Source organism: Camelina sativa, chromosome 8, assembly GCF_000633955.1.
Source record: "Camelina sativa cultivar DH55 chromosome 8, Cs, whole genome shotgun sequence".
Taxonomy (NCBI): Eukaryota; Viridiplantae; Streptophyta; class Magnoliopsida; order Brassicales; family Brassicaceae; genus Camelina; species Camelina sativa.
This window is the reverse complement of record NC_025692.1, coordinates 8321057-8336840: the sequence shown is the minus strand read 5'-3', so window position 1 is coordinate 8336840 and position 15784 is coordinate 8321057. Positions and strand designations below refer to the sequence as shown.

Sequence of the window (15784 nt, the reverse complement as noted above, 5' to 3'; positions counted from 1 at the left end):
TCTTCTCGATCCTTCTCTTCTCTTGGGCCTTGTAAGATGACTAGGCCTCTTATTTTCATCTTAGTGGCCTTACTAACAATCGTACGGACTAGACCATGGTACGGACCAAGCCATGACCGACCAGATCATGTCCGACCTTATCTTGATCAATACTCCCCCTCAAACTTAGTCAAGTGAAATTACTAAGCTTGGAACCCATGAAGCATCACCTCATTAAAAACCTTAGCATAGAAAACCACATGGGACAAAACTATGTTAAGGGAAAAAGAGTGTGATGTCCATGGATTAAAGGAGATGATCAAGGGCGAGTGATGTCTACAAGCCCAAGCTTGCTATGAATGTGTTCACACACCTTGGGACATGCAGCCTTAGTGAATATATCCGCCAATTGGTCTTGACTTCGAGTGTGACACGGCAAAATCACCCCTTCTTCGATCTTTTCTCGAACCTTGTGACAATCAACTTCAATGTGTTTGGTTCTCTCATGGAAGACTGAATTCGTGGCTATATGAATCGCAGCTTCATTATCACAATGCATGGTGATTGGTTTCTTTGAGTCGATGCCAAGATCCTTGAGAAGTGCCTTCAACCAAGTCAGTTCATTTGTCAGCTTCCACATCGCTCTATACTCGGCTTCGGCGCTCGAACAAGAGACCACTTTTTGTTTCTTCGACTTCCATGTAACCAAGTTCCCTCCAAGAAATGTACAGTACCCAGTGGTTGAACTCCTATCCAAAGTATCTCCAGCATAATCAGCATCACAATAGCCCACTAGTTCGGTGTTCGAATTCTTTCCCATCCATATGCCTTGACCCGGGCTTCCCTTGAGATAACTTCGGATCCTCTCGACCATGTTCCAGTGATAATTGGTTGGAGCCTTCATGTATTGGCTAACCTGTTTCACAGCGTAACATATGTCAGGTCGCGTGATAGTAAGATATATTAATTTACCTAAAAGCCGGCGGTATCGCGTGACATCCTCATATGGCTCGTCCATGGGTTCTCGCGGTTGTCCCTCCTTGGCCCGAATACTCTCCCCCTTTCGCTTGGCCTGGTAGCCCTTTTCCAGTGGAGTTACAGCCGGTTTCGCACCAAGCCGACCAGTTTCGGCTAAGAGGTAAATTGTGTACTTCCTTTGAGAGCGAAAGAGACCCTCCGATGAGCGATAGATCTCAATCCCAAGAAAATATCGAAGTTCACCAAGGTCTTTAATATCAAAAGCAGAGTGGAGAAAGGCCTTGGTGGCCTGGACGCCCTCTTTATCATCGCCGAAGATAATAAGGTCATCAACATAGATAAGGACCACTACAACACCATTTTTGGAACGACGAGTAAAGAGGGTGTGATCAGCTTCAGAACGCTTGAATCCTTAGCTTTGAGAGTAGAACTCAGTTTGTGGTACCAGGCCCTAGGGGACTGCTTGAGGCCATAAATGGCCTTGCGAAGTCGGAGAACTTTTCCCGTTGCAACCATGGCTTCTAACCCCGGTGGAGGATGCATGTATACTTCTTCTTCAAGCTCCCCCTGAAGGAAAGCATTCTTGACATCCATTTGCCAAAGATCCCACGATAAGTTAGTAGCAATGGAGAGAACAACCCGAATGGTGTGGAGCTTTGCAACCGGAGCGAAGGTGTCCGTGTAATCGGTGTCGTAGGTTTGGGTGAAACCACGGGCCACTAGATGAGATTTGTATCGTTTGATCTCACCAGTGCTCAGGTATTTGATGGTAAAGACCCATTTGGAGCTAACCGCTTTCTTCCCGGTAGGTAGGTCGGCCTCGTCCCAAGTGTGATTGCGAACCATAGCACCGGTTTCATCAGCCTCAGCGTCTAGCCACACTTTGTGATCTTTGGCCTCATCATACGTTCGGGGAATATAGTGTGCATCAATGGCCCCAAGGAATGTTGCATGATCGGGTGGCAATAGGGCAAGCGAACATACGACCTGAATCGGATGAGCCACAGCTTGATTGTTGTAGTAGACACGCTTGTTCTTCCAGGTAGATGGATGAAACTTGAGGCGGTCGCTCTGCCGAAGTGGTTGTTGAGATGAGAGTGTCTCGGATGATGATGGTGCAGTCTGGCCCACCTTGGCCCCATTGCCGTTAGTCGGTAGGGGCGAGGGCGTTGTCAAGGCTCCTCCGGGTAGTGTCTCTCTCAGCTCGGTGATGGTTTATGCGGGTTGAGGGTCGGTATCATGGGAATCTTGAGGGTCTGGTAATACTGTAGACTCGTCTGAAGGTTGAGCCGTTTGAGATCCCTCGGGACATGATGGCTTGGTGACGCCTAAGTGCTCAAGCAAAAATCAGAGATTGGTGGCACGGTCAGTGGTGGAGTGCGAGAGGTCTTTGAGGCTGTTCCAATCCTTTGTCTCATAGTATCCTTGACTCTCCATGAATTTGACATCCCGAGACACGTACATACGACCATTGGCCGAGTCATAGCACATGGAGCCCTTTTGTGTTGTCGAGTAGCCAATGAATATACTTTTGGTACTCTTTGCATCGAGCTTACTCCTTTGGTCTCCTGGTATTAAGACAAAACACACACAGCCAAACACTCATAAGTGGTCTAGTGATAGTTTAGTCTTAGTAAGAACTTCAAAAGGAGTTAGATCGCTTAGGATTTTTGTTGGCGTCCGATTGATAAGATGGCAGGCTGTCATGACCACGTCTCCACAAAACCTCTTGGGAACATTCATGTGGAACATCATCGACCTGGCCACCTCCATGAGATGTCTGTTCTTTCTTTCCGCCATGCCATTTTGTTGAGGGGTATACGGACAACTGGTTTGTTGAAGGATGTCATGCTTAGATAGATGTTCTTTGAGTTTGTGACTAGTGTATTCTCCTCCATTATCGGACCTAAGCACTTTGATCTTAGCATTAAAGTGATTAGTAACATAGTTTTGAAAATTTATAAATGCATCATACACCCGGTCTTTAGAAGGTAACAATGTTAACCAAGTACATTTCGACTTTTCATCAATAAATGTCACAAAATACTTGTTGTTATCTCTAGACAAGCATGTTGATGTCCAAACATCATAGTGAACCAAATCAAAGCAATGTTCATAAATAGTAGAGGATTTTGGAAAAACAGTTCTACAATGTTTCTCAAGAATACATGACTCACAACTAGAACTACTAAAAGAGACATTAGGCAACAATAACTCAAGAGCACGAGAGTAAGGATGGCCTAGTCTAGCATGCCACAGTACATTATTATTATTAGACGAGAGACAAGAGGAAAAGGAAGTCAAATTAGAGGGACTTTGTGAAGTTTTCTCTAAGACATAAAGGTCTCCGGTTCCATTCCCTTCCCCAAGTATCTTTCCGGTCTTAATATCCTGAAAATGAACACTATTAGGACCAAATACAGTATAGCAGTTTAAATCATTAGTTGCTTTCTTCACTGATAAGAGATTAGAAGTAAATGTTGGCATGTAAAACGCTTTAGAGTTCTGTTCAAACAGTTTCAAGTTACCAACACCTGTCACAGGAACACGGTCCCCATTAGCAATGACAACATTACCTAGAGCTGGTTCTATATTGTCTAGTAGACCCGGGTTACTAATCATATGATGAGAAGCCCCCGAGTCAATGACAATCATTTTACTTGGTTTAGAAGCAAAGAAGGTGGTACCAGATTCTTTGAGTGCGGCAATGGAATTAATAAGGGCTTCCAGGTCAGACTTCCTCACCAAGTCTCCATAGGATGCTGCCATAGCCGTTGCCCCTCCTTGGTTCACCGTTCCGGTCCCTTGGCCGCTTGTACCCTCTTGCAAAAGATTGGCCTTGAAGTTGGCTGGCTTGAGATGAGGGTGGGGAATCTTTCACATGGCCTTTCTTCTTACAGTGGTCACACACCACCGTCTTCCTTTCCTCATGCTTGTAGACTCCTTTGTTGGCTGTGACAAGTTCCCCTTGTTCCTTTTGAACTTGGGCGCACACATCAACGAGAGTAGGTAGCTTGTCACCGCAGAGGATATGCTTAACGAGATCATTGAATGCGGGATTGAGGGTGAGTAGCAAGCCAAAGACTTTATCTTGCTCTTTCCTTTCGTTTAGAATCGCCGGATCTATGGTGCTTGGCCGGAGCATCTCAAGTTCGGCCCAAAGAAACCAAAACATCCCAAAGTGCTTGGTAAACTCCAAGTTAATGGCCTTCTTAACTTCAAACACATGGGTTAGGTTAGTTATATTCCCGTACACGTTCGCTAGATTATCCCATAGCTCCTTGGCCATCTCACAATAGGAGTAGGCTTCTAAGATGGGCGCGTCCAGCGAGTTTTGGAGAATGGCAAGCACGGTCTGATCTTCTTGGAACCATTTGACTTCCTTTTCGAGCTCAGCCTCCTTTTCTTCTTCCTTTTCTTCTTTGTCGTCCCCTTTGTTGGCTTTCTTGAGGAGCTGGTCTGTTTCCACATGAATCCAGAGTCCCCGACCACTAAGGGCGGTCTTTGTGGTTCTTTTCCACAAGAGATAATTTGCACCTTTGAGAACCACCGGAGTAACAATTGGTTTTGCGGTTTCCATGGCGAGAAAAGATTTGATTTCTAGAGAGTAAAGAAGAGTAAAGATTAAGGTAGAGTAAGTAGAAAGAGTGAGTTTAGAGAGTGGTGAATCGAAAAACTTGCTCTGATACCATGTTAGTTTAAGCGGAATAAGAGTAGAGTTTAGAGTTAAGTGTGATGAGATAATAGATAAGGTTGATGAACAAAGAGAATAAAAGAGAAAAAATATTCTATTAGAATTGAAGGTTTACAATGTCGGCTAGGAGCCTTAAATAGTATATGAAACTAGGGCTACACCCTTTTACAAGAGAGAGAATACAATAGGGAAATGGGGAGAGAGAGATAGAGCAAATCCCCATAGTGATAGCGACGTCCCATAGTTTCTCTTAAGGAAACATGTGACCTTATCTCCAACGGCTACAAGACTTCTTCTCAATCCTTCTCTTCTCTTGGGCCTTGTAAGATGACTAGGCCTCTTATTTTCATCTTAGTGGTCTTACTAACAATCGTACGGACTAGACCATGGTACGGACCAAGCCATGACCGACCATATCATGTCCGACCTTATCTTGATCAATAATAGTGGCGTCGGTCGACACCAACACCAACATACGGACAACGAGAACTGGTCCAGGATGGCTATTTCGGGGCAGCGTTTGGAGGATTAAACGGAGTCCGATTGGGTTGAAATATGTTGGAGAGCTTCGTGGTGCTACATGCTCCATATCCAACGTTGGGTGTATGAAATGAACGGTTGGTTTGTGTTTTAATCGAGGTTTTGTATTGAGGTCTGGCATAGACAGTTTTGTGGTAAGGTTGGGGTGTCGAGCGACACCAGGATTGTGTCGGTCGACACCAGCATGTTCTTGTGTGTTTGGATCATTGGAAAACAGCTGGATTTAGGGTTGGATAAGGAGAGATCGACAGAAGTGATGTCGTGGACGTCGGAGGCACTAAAGGAGTTGATAGTGAATTGGAGTATTTGTGGGGAAGTGTTGTCCGTGGGTGGACGAAATCAAATATTCCAGCCCACCTCTCTTGTTACTCGGTCACTAGGGGTGGTTGGTTGTGTGACTCAATAACTAGATGAGATGGGGTTTGGGGTGCATTTGTGAGAGTTTTTATAAGGAGGAATATCTACGTCGGTTGTCTCGTATGAATAATGGGGTTCTGATGAGATTGTTACCCTTGGATTCTGTGTGTGGTATGATTCTTGAGGCTCTGATACCACTTGATATGACCCTTCCAAGGAATCGGCACCTTCGAGTTAGTAGATAGAGACACCTTGATTCTAAAGACGATGAAGCCTCAAGAATAAGGATGGTGGAATGAATGGTTGCACAAGAGTTGCGGAAAGACTCTTGATATACCGGTTTGATCTTTTAGCCTCGCACCAAAAAGATCGGATCTCTCAGCCTCTCACCAAGGAGATCGGGTTTTGACTATTGGAATTACACCAAGTAGTCGGTTTTGATTGTTGGAATCACACCAAGCAATCGGTTTTGTCCACAAAGAACAGAAGAGAATCACTCTCAAAGAAAAGAAAAGGTTTTATAAAAAAGTTGGTTGATTATTTCATTGATCTTACATGAGTTTATATAGGAAAGAAAACTTGGTAACAAAGTCAAGTATTATTCTTGAAACTAAAAAAAAACAATAAAGATAGATAGTTGAATGAAGATTCAACTCTTGAAGTTTGTCTTCCCAAGGTGTCATTCCCAAGGTGACTCTAGGTGCATGTATCTCAATTTTCGTCACTCTTCTTTGACCACAAAACAAAGTAATTATTTTGGGCTTTCTTGGACTTGAATTAGGCTCAAAGTAGGCTGGATTTGATAGGTATCATACCCAATAGATTTTTCCATACTCTCTTTGGCCATAAGCTCTTGAATAAGACCATTTAGTGCATTCCTTAGCTTCTTAGCTTTTGCTCTAGTCATTGGTCCTTCAGGTACAAGCAATGGTTCCTCAGTTACAAGCTCCTCTGGTTCAAGCTCAGCTACACTTTCCTCATGTTCAAGCTTAGCTACAAGCTCATCCTCCTTAGATCCATCCTTGATCACATCATCTCCCTCCTCTTGAAAAGGATTTGACCTCAAATCTGGATCATCTGCCACAAAAGGAACTAAATCAGAAACATTAAAGTTTGAACTCACATTGTACTTACCTTGAAGATCAAGTTGGTAAGCATTGTCATTAATCTTTCTTGTGATCTCAAAGGGTCCATCGATTCTAGGCATCAATTTCGACTTCCTTTCAGCTGGAAACCGTTCTTTTCTCAAGTGAACCCACACTTGGTTTCCTGGTTTGAATCCAACATCCTTCTTGATAACTTCTGTAAGTGGTGCAGCTATAGTGCTAAAGTCCTTCACAAAGCGCCTATAAAATCCAGCTAGTCCATGAAAGCTCCTTAATTCTCCAACGGTCTTAGGACTTTGCCAGTCTCTGATAGCTTTAACTTTCTCCTCATCAACCTTAATGCCATTTGCACTAACAACAAAACCTAGAAAGACAAGATTATCCATACAAAAAGTGCATTTCTTAAGATTAGCAAACAACTTCTCTTCTCTAAGAGTTGTAAGAACCGCTTCTAGATGCTGAACATGTTCTTCTAAATTCTTGCTATAGACTAAGATATCATCAAAGTAAACTACAACAAAGATTCCAATGAATTTTCTCAAAACATGGTTCATTAACCTCATAAAAGTGATGGGTGCATTTGTTAGCCCAAAAGGCATAACCAACCATTCATACAACCCATGCTTAGTTTTGAAAGAAGTTTTCCATTCATCACCCTCTTTCATGCGTATTTGGTGATATCCACTTTTGAGATCTATCTTAGAAAAGACACAAGAACCATGCAGTTCGTCAAACATATCATCAAGCCTAGGAATAGGATGACGATACTTTACCGTGATGTTGTTGATGGCTCTACAATCAACACACATGCGCCAACTTCCATCCTTTTTGGACACAAGTAGGACTGGGACTGCACATGGGCTCATGCTCTCTCTGATATGTCCCTTCTCCATGAGCTCATTAACTTGTCTTTGCAACTCCAAGGTCTCCACGGTATTAGTCCTATAAGCTGGTCGGTTTGGTGTTCAATACCACGGATAGGTGGTAAGCTTTTCGGATTGTCCTCCGGGAATACGTCCTCAAAATCCTGCAAAAGAAAGGTTCTCTCACTCGGTAACACCGGTGCAAGGTCAGAAAAACTCATGAGAGTTTCTTTGTAAACAAACATAATAAAAGGTTGTTTCGAATATAAAGCTCTCTTAACCTCTCATTTTCTCACAAAGAAATTTGAATGCCTCACGGGTTTTCTCTTGCAGGCCTTTGACTTGGTTTTTCTCAAACTCTCGCTCTCTTTTTGGTAAATTGTGTTTGTGGGGTCGCTCATGGTGTTTGTTTCTTTCCTTTGCCTGAGAATCAACTGATCTTGGTAAACTTCATGAGGTGTCAACGGAAATAAGATGATCTTCTTGCCTTTGAACTCAAAAGAATATCGATTGGTGAAACGATCATGGGTTGTTCTCCGGTCAGATTGCCATGGTCTTCCCAAAAGAATATGACTTGCCTCCATAGGTAGAACATCGCACAAAACCTCATCCTCATATTTCCCAATGATAATAGGAACCTTTACTTGGATAATAACCTTCATCTAACCATCATCATTAAGCCATTGCAACATATATGGCTTCGGGTGTTTCTCCGTAGTTAGCCCAAGCTTCTTGACCATTGTTTCACTTGCCACATTAGTACAACTCCCGCCATCAATTATGAGTCAACATACCTTATCTCGGACATGACACCTTGTATGAAATAGATTCTCCCTTTGCTCATGTTCCACAATCGCAGTTTGAACACTGAGTGATCTCCTTGCCACCAATATCTCACCGTTTTCTAGAATTTCTTCAAGTTCTTCTAGTGAATCAGAAACCACCTCTTCATTTTCTGATTCAAACTCTCCATTCTCCAAGAGAATCATGGTTCTTCTGTTGGAACATTCATGTGCATAGTGTCCTCTCCCATGACACTTATAACACGTCACATCACGAGCTCGGGTTCTGGTAGCCTCAGCTTTGTCCTTGGTAACTTGATTGGCAACAATTGTCTTCGCTTCAGCCTTTGGAATAGCAACTGGCTTTTCTTCCTTCTGGTAACTTATTTTTGGGTTAGATGAACCAGCACCATAAGTTATCCGCGTAGAACTTCTTCTCTTGAGTTGCTTTTCCACCAAGATTGCTTTATGTAACATCTCTTCAAGCTCCACATAATGCTCCATCTCAAGCCTATCTTGGACATCTCGGTTCAACCCACTCATGAATCTAGCCATAATAACTTCTCGGTCCTCAACCACATCAGCTCTTATCAAAAGAATCTCCATCTCTTGATAGTAATCCTCCACACTTCGACTTCCATGAGTCAGTCTCCTTAGCTTTTGATGCAGATCGCGATGGTAATGGCCCAGAACAAACCTTCTCCTCATGATAGCCTTCATCTCAGCCCAAGTATCAATCGGATATTCGCCATTACGTCTTCGTGAAATCACCAACTGATCCCACCAGCTAAGCGCATACTCACTAAACTCAACAGCCGCCATTCGCACCTTAATGATCTAAGAATAGTGTTGAAAATTGAAAACTTGTTCTACCTTCTTCTCCCACTCCAAGTAGACATCTGGATCATTCTTCCCAATAAATGGTGGAATATTAAACTTCAGCCCTCCAATGTTATTATCATTTCTTTCTCTGCCTTCTCGCACACGTCTAGGTCTCCTTCGGCCTCCTTGAGATGAGTTTCCACTACGAATGTAGTAATCTTCAGCTGCTACATCTCTCGGCATTCTTAACTCCTCTCCTACTCTCCTTTGTTGATTAGGCAAGTTTTGTGGTTGCCTTTGTTGTGCTTCTGCTTGAACTTCGTCCAACCTCTCATAGACTGCATTCATCTCAACCCTCATCATCCTCCGCATTTCTCCCAACAATGCTTCCATCTGGATATTTTGAAGTCTCCCGGGTTGTTCTACTTCATGGTTGTTATTTTCTCCGTCATCCATATTTGAAGAAACCTGCAAGATGAACAAACTCACAAAAACAAAATCCTCACAAGTGTTTACTCTCAACTCTCAAAGTGTGTTCTAGTGACTCTCAAAGGTTCTAATAGAACAGAAACCAATCAAACCCAATGTGTTTTCCAAAACGATCGAAACAGAATCAAACTCAGCGAGATACCAAAAGATAAAATAGAACCGATTGATAGAAGTAGTTTTTTTTTTGAATAGAAAATAACCTTTTTTTTCTCTTTTTTTTTTCTTTTTTTTTTCTTTGTTTTTTTTTGTTTTTTTTTCTTTTGTTTTTTTTTCTTTTGCTTTTTTTTTTTTTGCTTTTTTTTAATAAATAAATAAAATAGATATAGAAGATGAAAAGATGAGAAAATGAAATAAAGAAGATGGAAAGATAGAAAGATGATAGATAGAAGGTGAAAAGATAGAAAATGATAGGATGATAAAATATCGAACTCAAGGGTGTGCTCTGATACCACTTGATATGATTCTTGAGGCTCTGATACCACTTGATATGATCCTCCCAAGGAATCGGCACCTTCGAGTTGGTAGATAGAGACACCTTGATTCTAAAGATGATGAAGCCTCAAGAATAAGGATGGTGGAATGAATTGTTGCACAAGAGTTGCGGAAAGACTCTTGATATACCGGTTTGATCTTTCAGCCTCGCACCAAAAAGATCGGATCTCTCAGTCTCGCACCAAGGAGATCGGGTTTTGACTATTGGAATCACACCAAGTAGTTGGTTTTGATTGTTGGAATCACACTAAACAATCGGTTTTGTCCACAAAGAACAGAAGAGAATCACTCTCAAAGAAAATAAAAAGTTTTATAAAAAAGTTGGTTGATTATTTCATTGATCTTACGTGAGTTTATATAGGAAAGAAAACTTGGTAACAAAATCAAGTATTATTCTTGAAACTAAAAAAACAATAAAGATAGATAGTTGAATGAAGATTCAACTCTTGAAGTTTGTCTTCCCAAGGTGTTCTTCCCAAGGTGACTCTAGGTGCATGTATCTCAATTTTCGTCACTCTTCTTTGACCACAAAATAAAGTGATTATTTTGGGCTTTCTTAGACTTGAATTAGGCTCAAAGTGAGCTAGACTTGATAGATATCATCCCCAATAGATTTTTTCATACTCTCTTTGGCCATAAGCTCTTGAATAAGACCATTTAGTGCATTCCTTAGCTTCTTAACTTTTGTTGTAGTCATTGGTCCTTCAGGTACAAGCAATGGTTCCTCAGCTACAAGCTCCTTTGGTTCAAGCTCAGCTACACTTTCCTCATGTTCAACCTCAGCTATACGCTCATCCTCCTTAGCTCCATCCATGATCACATCAATGTGAAGATTGGGAATCCGGGTGCGCTCGTTTCAGTTCATATATGTATATAAAAAATAATACTAATTCTAAATTTAAATTACTAATTCTATAAGAAAAAATGAATTAAGAAAATTATATAATTAATTACTATAATGCCATAATTAAATAAATTATACTACAATTATTAATCCTAAAAGAAAATGAAATGTAGATATTTACCTTTACATAAACAAATAATATTCTCATGATAACGTCTTTGAATTTTTGATTAATTTATGATAATGTTAGTATAGTTTTATTTAAAGTTAGTTAGACAAGTAGTAAAACTATTATGTATGAGATTACAAAATATAGAACAAAATAAATTTAAGAAATTGTTATTTTTTCAAATATGAGATAAAATTAGTTTTCAGAGAATTATGTTTGATTAATTTTTAGTTTTTTACAAATATTAAGTAAGATATAAATTTGATATAATGCATATTTCTTTTTATAAAAAAAAATATAAATGTTACTCATTGAGATTGAGTGCATATAATTAAAATCTAATTTTATTATTATGTAATATATAAAGAAATTGTACTACAAGATAAAGTGTGTGAACTCTAAATCCGTTTAAAAAAATCAAATGATATAAAATTAATATTTTGAATATAACTTAAAATTTCACATATTTTCTTATATCCGCGAGCCTAATCTAGTACTCCCTCCGTTTCAAAATATAAAATGTTTTAATTAAAGCATGCATATTAAGAAGTCTTTACTTTTAACAAGTTCAACCAATGAGAAACAATATTGTATAATATAAAATACTAAACTAATCTAAAATTGTATAGAAACTTGAAAACATCCTATATTATGAAACAAAAAACTTTTCTAAAATATTTTATATTTTGAAACGGAAAGAGTATATTTTATAAAGTCTGGTAACTTTGGAAACCCTCCATTAGTATTATTGAAATGGTAAGAGAGGTATATGTGATCTACAATATTATAGGTGTGAACTCAAAGGTTTTGGTTAACCAATTAGCAAGCAACCCACATAATTAGCCGGAAAAGAAAACTACTCATAATATCGAACGTGGAATGACATCGTTTCATGTGAATCCGCGTTTGTCCTACACGCGTTTCCTTGTTCTGTACATCAAACTGAACAAAGTCAGAACGTAATAATAGTTTTGTATATCGACATTACCGCTTCACTCACGTGGACTTGCCACCCTAGTCAAACCTGATATATAACCCACCTGATCGATTACTAATCCATATCTCGTAATTCATTACATTCATTTTTTCCCCTCTTATCTATTTCTTTCTACTTATACACGAGCAATAAGAATCTAGCTACTTTGATCTTTTAATCAAGAAACGAGAAAAAGAAAACTAGGGTTTTTTGTGGTGGAATATTTTTTCGTTTTATTTATATTAAAATGATGCAGTTTGTGAAAAATTTCCCACTATTGGCCCTCGTAGTCATAAGCTTAGCCGGAACGGCGACAGTAGAGGCTGCGACGGGAATGAACCCTCCGATGAAGCTGGTTTGGCATTATTACAAAGTTACCAACACTTGTGATGATGCAGAGACTTATATTAGATACCAAGTCGAAAAGTTTTATAAGAGTGATAATACCGTTGCCCCCAAGCTACTTCGTCTGCTCTACTCCGATTGTATGGTTAATGTAAGTAAACACTAACAATAACATCATCAACATTACTTTCATTTTCTTATTTCTTATAGCCTATATATGTTGTTAATCTATTTGAAAATGTGTGTGTAGGGATGTGATGCTTCGGTTCTTCTGCAAGGACCAAACTCAGAGAGGACAGCTCCGCAAAATCGAGGGCTTGGAGGTTTTGTAATAATCGATAAAATAAAACAAGTTCTTGAATCACGTTGTCCTGGTGTTGTTTCTTGCGCTGATATCCTCAACCTTGCCACTAGAGATGCTGTTCACATGGTACATATATACGCATACGCGCATCTTCTGTACTTTATTGATTGATTATTGTTGGAATTTTTCTGATTGGTGTTTTTTTTTTTTGATGACGGTTAGGCTGGAGCACCGTCTTACCCTGTGTTTACCGGGAGAAGGGACGGTGGGAGACTAAATGCAGACGCCGTGGATCTTCCGTCACCGTCCATCTCAGTCGACGAGTCATTGGCATACTTCAAGTCTAAAGGTCTTGACGTTTTGGATATGACTACCCTTCTAGGTATTTCATCGTCTTGTTTTTCTCTCTTTCCCTTTAAACACAAGCATCTTCTATCGTTTATTCTAGTTAGGAAAACGTACTCGCAAAGCACAACAAATTCACGTTTATATTTACATATAGTGTTTACTTTTTCCAAATGATTCCCCACAAGCATAAGCATTTTAATCACTAACGTAGACATCAAATGAACTGTTTTGGGTTTGACATTTTTCCCATTTGTAATTTGCAAAAAATAATATCTGAAAAATTATTTGATAATTTAAATATATGACATTTGAAACAATGATTGTATTTTAACGTTGAAAAATACTAAGATTGTAATTCAATGCTCTAGCTATGTTTGGCAGAGAGGAAGATCTTAATTACCACTACTATAAAGATTACAAATATTTGAACTATTCTCATTGTATACAACACTTAACTACTGCAAAATAAAATTTACAAGACGGTTTCACATTCTGGAATTTTTAAGAATATCCAAATAGTAATCCAGCTAGTAATCAAGAAATAAAGATATAATATACAACCAAAGTGGATTTAACTAGCTTTCTCGTAGATGATTTATAACAACCTCTAATATATTGTGTAATGGAACAGGAGCACACTCAATGGGGAAGACACACTGCAGTCACATAGTGAACAGACTATATAACTTCAAGAGCACAGGGAAACCAGATCCGAGCATGAACACTACATTGGTATCACAACTTCGATATCTTTGTCCTCCAAGAACACAAAAGGGCCAAACCGATCCACTCGTTTATCTAAACCCAGACTCAGGCTCGAGCAACAGATTCAGCAACTCCTACTACTCCCGTGTTTTGTCTCATAACGCTGTTTTGGGAGTAGACCAAGAGCTGCTCAACAACGATGACTCGAAGGAGATCACACAAGAGTTCGCTTCAGGTTTCGAAGATTTCAGAAAGTCATTTGCTTTGGCAATGTCGAGGATGGGATCTATCAATGTATTGACCGGAACAGCTGGAGAGATTCGCCGAGACTGCAAAGTTACCAACGCTAACTACGGAGCTTAAACTATATAATTATATCTTATTTAATTTATTATTATGTGTGTGTGTTTGTTATAAAATTATAAATATTTTATCATCAACAAGGATGGAAGATAAATAAGATAAATTGTTGAATCTTGCAAAAATGTAACAACGTTTTAACGAGACTGATTACATTGGATCCGTGCTAGAGCACGAGTTGAAATTTCTTTTATTTATATTATAATTTTAGAATAAAATATAATTTATATAATTGTTTTAAAAAAAAATTTTGGATAAAACACTATGCAACAAAATCATATGCCAAATATGATAGCTTGAAAAAAACACTTATTTAGTAAGTTTTATATTGTTAATTTTGTAATTTTATGTATGAGAAATATGTTTGTTGTTTGTTTTTATTTTAAGTTTTGAATATGTTTGCTGAAAGTTTTTTTTTTAACTATGACCCGTGCTTAGGAATATTTTATTTTCAACTGCACAATAAGATTTTGGAAATCACGATTAAGTGTGATAAATTGTCAAGATTTTATTCTTTTTTACGCATAAAAGTATATTTTTATGTCTAACAGTATATACTTTGTAACAATATATGGAATACTAAATATTTTATTTATGAAATTATATAAATCATTGGAATATTCTCTTTAGAAAAATTCTTTGGGATATTCTTAACTGTATTCATATAGCCCACATATTGACCAATTAATCTATAACATTTTTTTGTAACTAATCTATATTTAATCCATAATCTATTTTGTAACCAACTTATAAAAATTATATAGTCTATTAAAAAAGTTGTATACTTCCGTTTCTATTAAAAGGTTTGGAAGAGACATTAACAACTTGAAAGTCGCATGTTTCTTTTTTTTTCATTTGATATTAGCAACCTTCAAAGTTCTCTTAAGCTAGCTAGCTTTGCATTTTTTTTTCTTATTAAAAAGGTACCCCCCTCTGTTTGTTAAAAAATACACCAATGAGGTTTTTGTTCACATTTTGAAGAGGAAAAAAATTTGATAAAGGCAACAAAACAAATTTGCATGATATAAAAAAAAACAAAAACGCTGCGTTTCAAAGATAAAACATTTTTTAAACACGTCGTCATCACAAATAAGAGATATTTGATAGCAGTCTTCGTAGGCTTCGCTTCGGCCTTGGAGGCTCTCTCTCTCTCTCTCTCTCTCGCAGTCTCACTCATGGCCGTACCCGGATTCTTCTCTTCCACGGCGCTTCTCCGTAACCACTCTCTTACTGAAATACAACATTTTTTTTCTTTAATTTTTACTCGCAATATCTCTATCTATGCATTTTTCGCGTTTGTTATTGCTAATTGATATTCTCATGTACTCTATTGATTGGGAGTTTTCTTCTTTGCATTCCATTTTTTTTTTACTTTTCAGCAAAATTCTTTGATTCTCTCCTCAAAATTTTTTTCATGAATTGAGTTGAGAAAAATACTACTTGGCAGGGCATTGTCCTGTATCGAAAACAGAGGAGGGAGGAGGAGGAAGCTGCTTCCATGTCGCGCCTCGCCGAGTTTTTCATCCTCACCGTCTCAACACTAATTCTGGGTACTATGAATTGCCCTTTCTTCTCCATTACCCATTAGTTCTGTTAAGTAAAGTTGAGATTTTTTTTTTTTTTTTTTTTTT

At 38.7% G+C, this 15784-nt stretch overlaps 2 protein-coding genes across 3 annotated transcripts in view; both read left to right on the top strand.

Annotated features, from left to right (window-relative positions):
- Positions 12195–14301, top strand: LOC104706704 (probable peroxidase 61). The gene is made up of 4 exons (XM_010422914.2): positions 12195–12587; positions 12687–12866; positions 12963–13122; positions 13720–14301. Exons 1-4 carry the CDS (start codon positions 12339–12341, stop codon positions 14154–14156), a joined length of 1026 nt encoding a protein of 341 aa, XP_010421216.1. The 5' UTR covers positions 12195–12338; the 3' UTR covers positions 14157–14301.
- Positions 15266–15784, top strand: part of LOC104706703 (uncharacterized protein At3g49140-like) — a 4579-nt gene continuing 4060 nt past the window's right edge. For both annotated transcript variants that reach the window (XM_010422913.2, XM_010422912.2), the window contains exons 1-2: positions 15266–15368; positions 15601–15703. In XM_010422913.2, the coding sequence (XP_010421215.1) occupies positions 15329–15368; positions 15601–15703 (143 nt within the window). In that variant the 5' untranslated portion in view covers positions 15266–15328. The remainder of the gene's footprint in view (positions 15369–15600; positions 15704–15784) is intronic.

Bases quoted from the DNA above. Each gene is read 5' to 3' on its own strand.
- LOC104706704 (XM_010422914.2), top strand. From the start codon at position 12,339: ATGATGCAGTTTGTGAAAAATTTCCCACTATTGGCCCTCGTAGTCATA. The intron at 12,867-12,962 runs GTACATATATAC...GATGACGGTTAG, and splicing joins CTAGAGATGCTGTTCACATG to GCTGGAGCACCGTCTTACCC. The intron at 13,123-13,719 runs GTATTTCATCGT...GTAATGGAACAG, and splicing joins GGATATGACTACCCTTCTAG to GAGCACACTCAATGGGGAAG.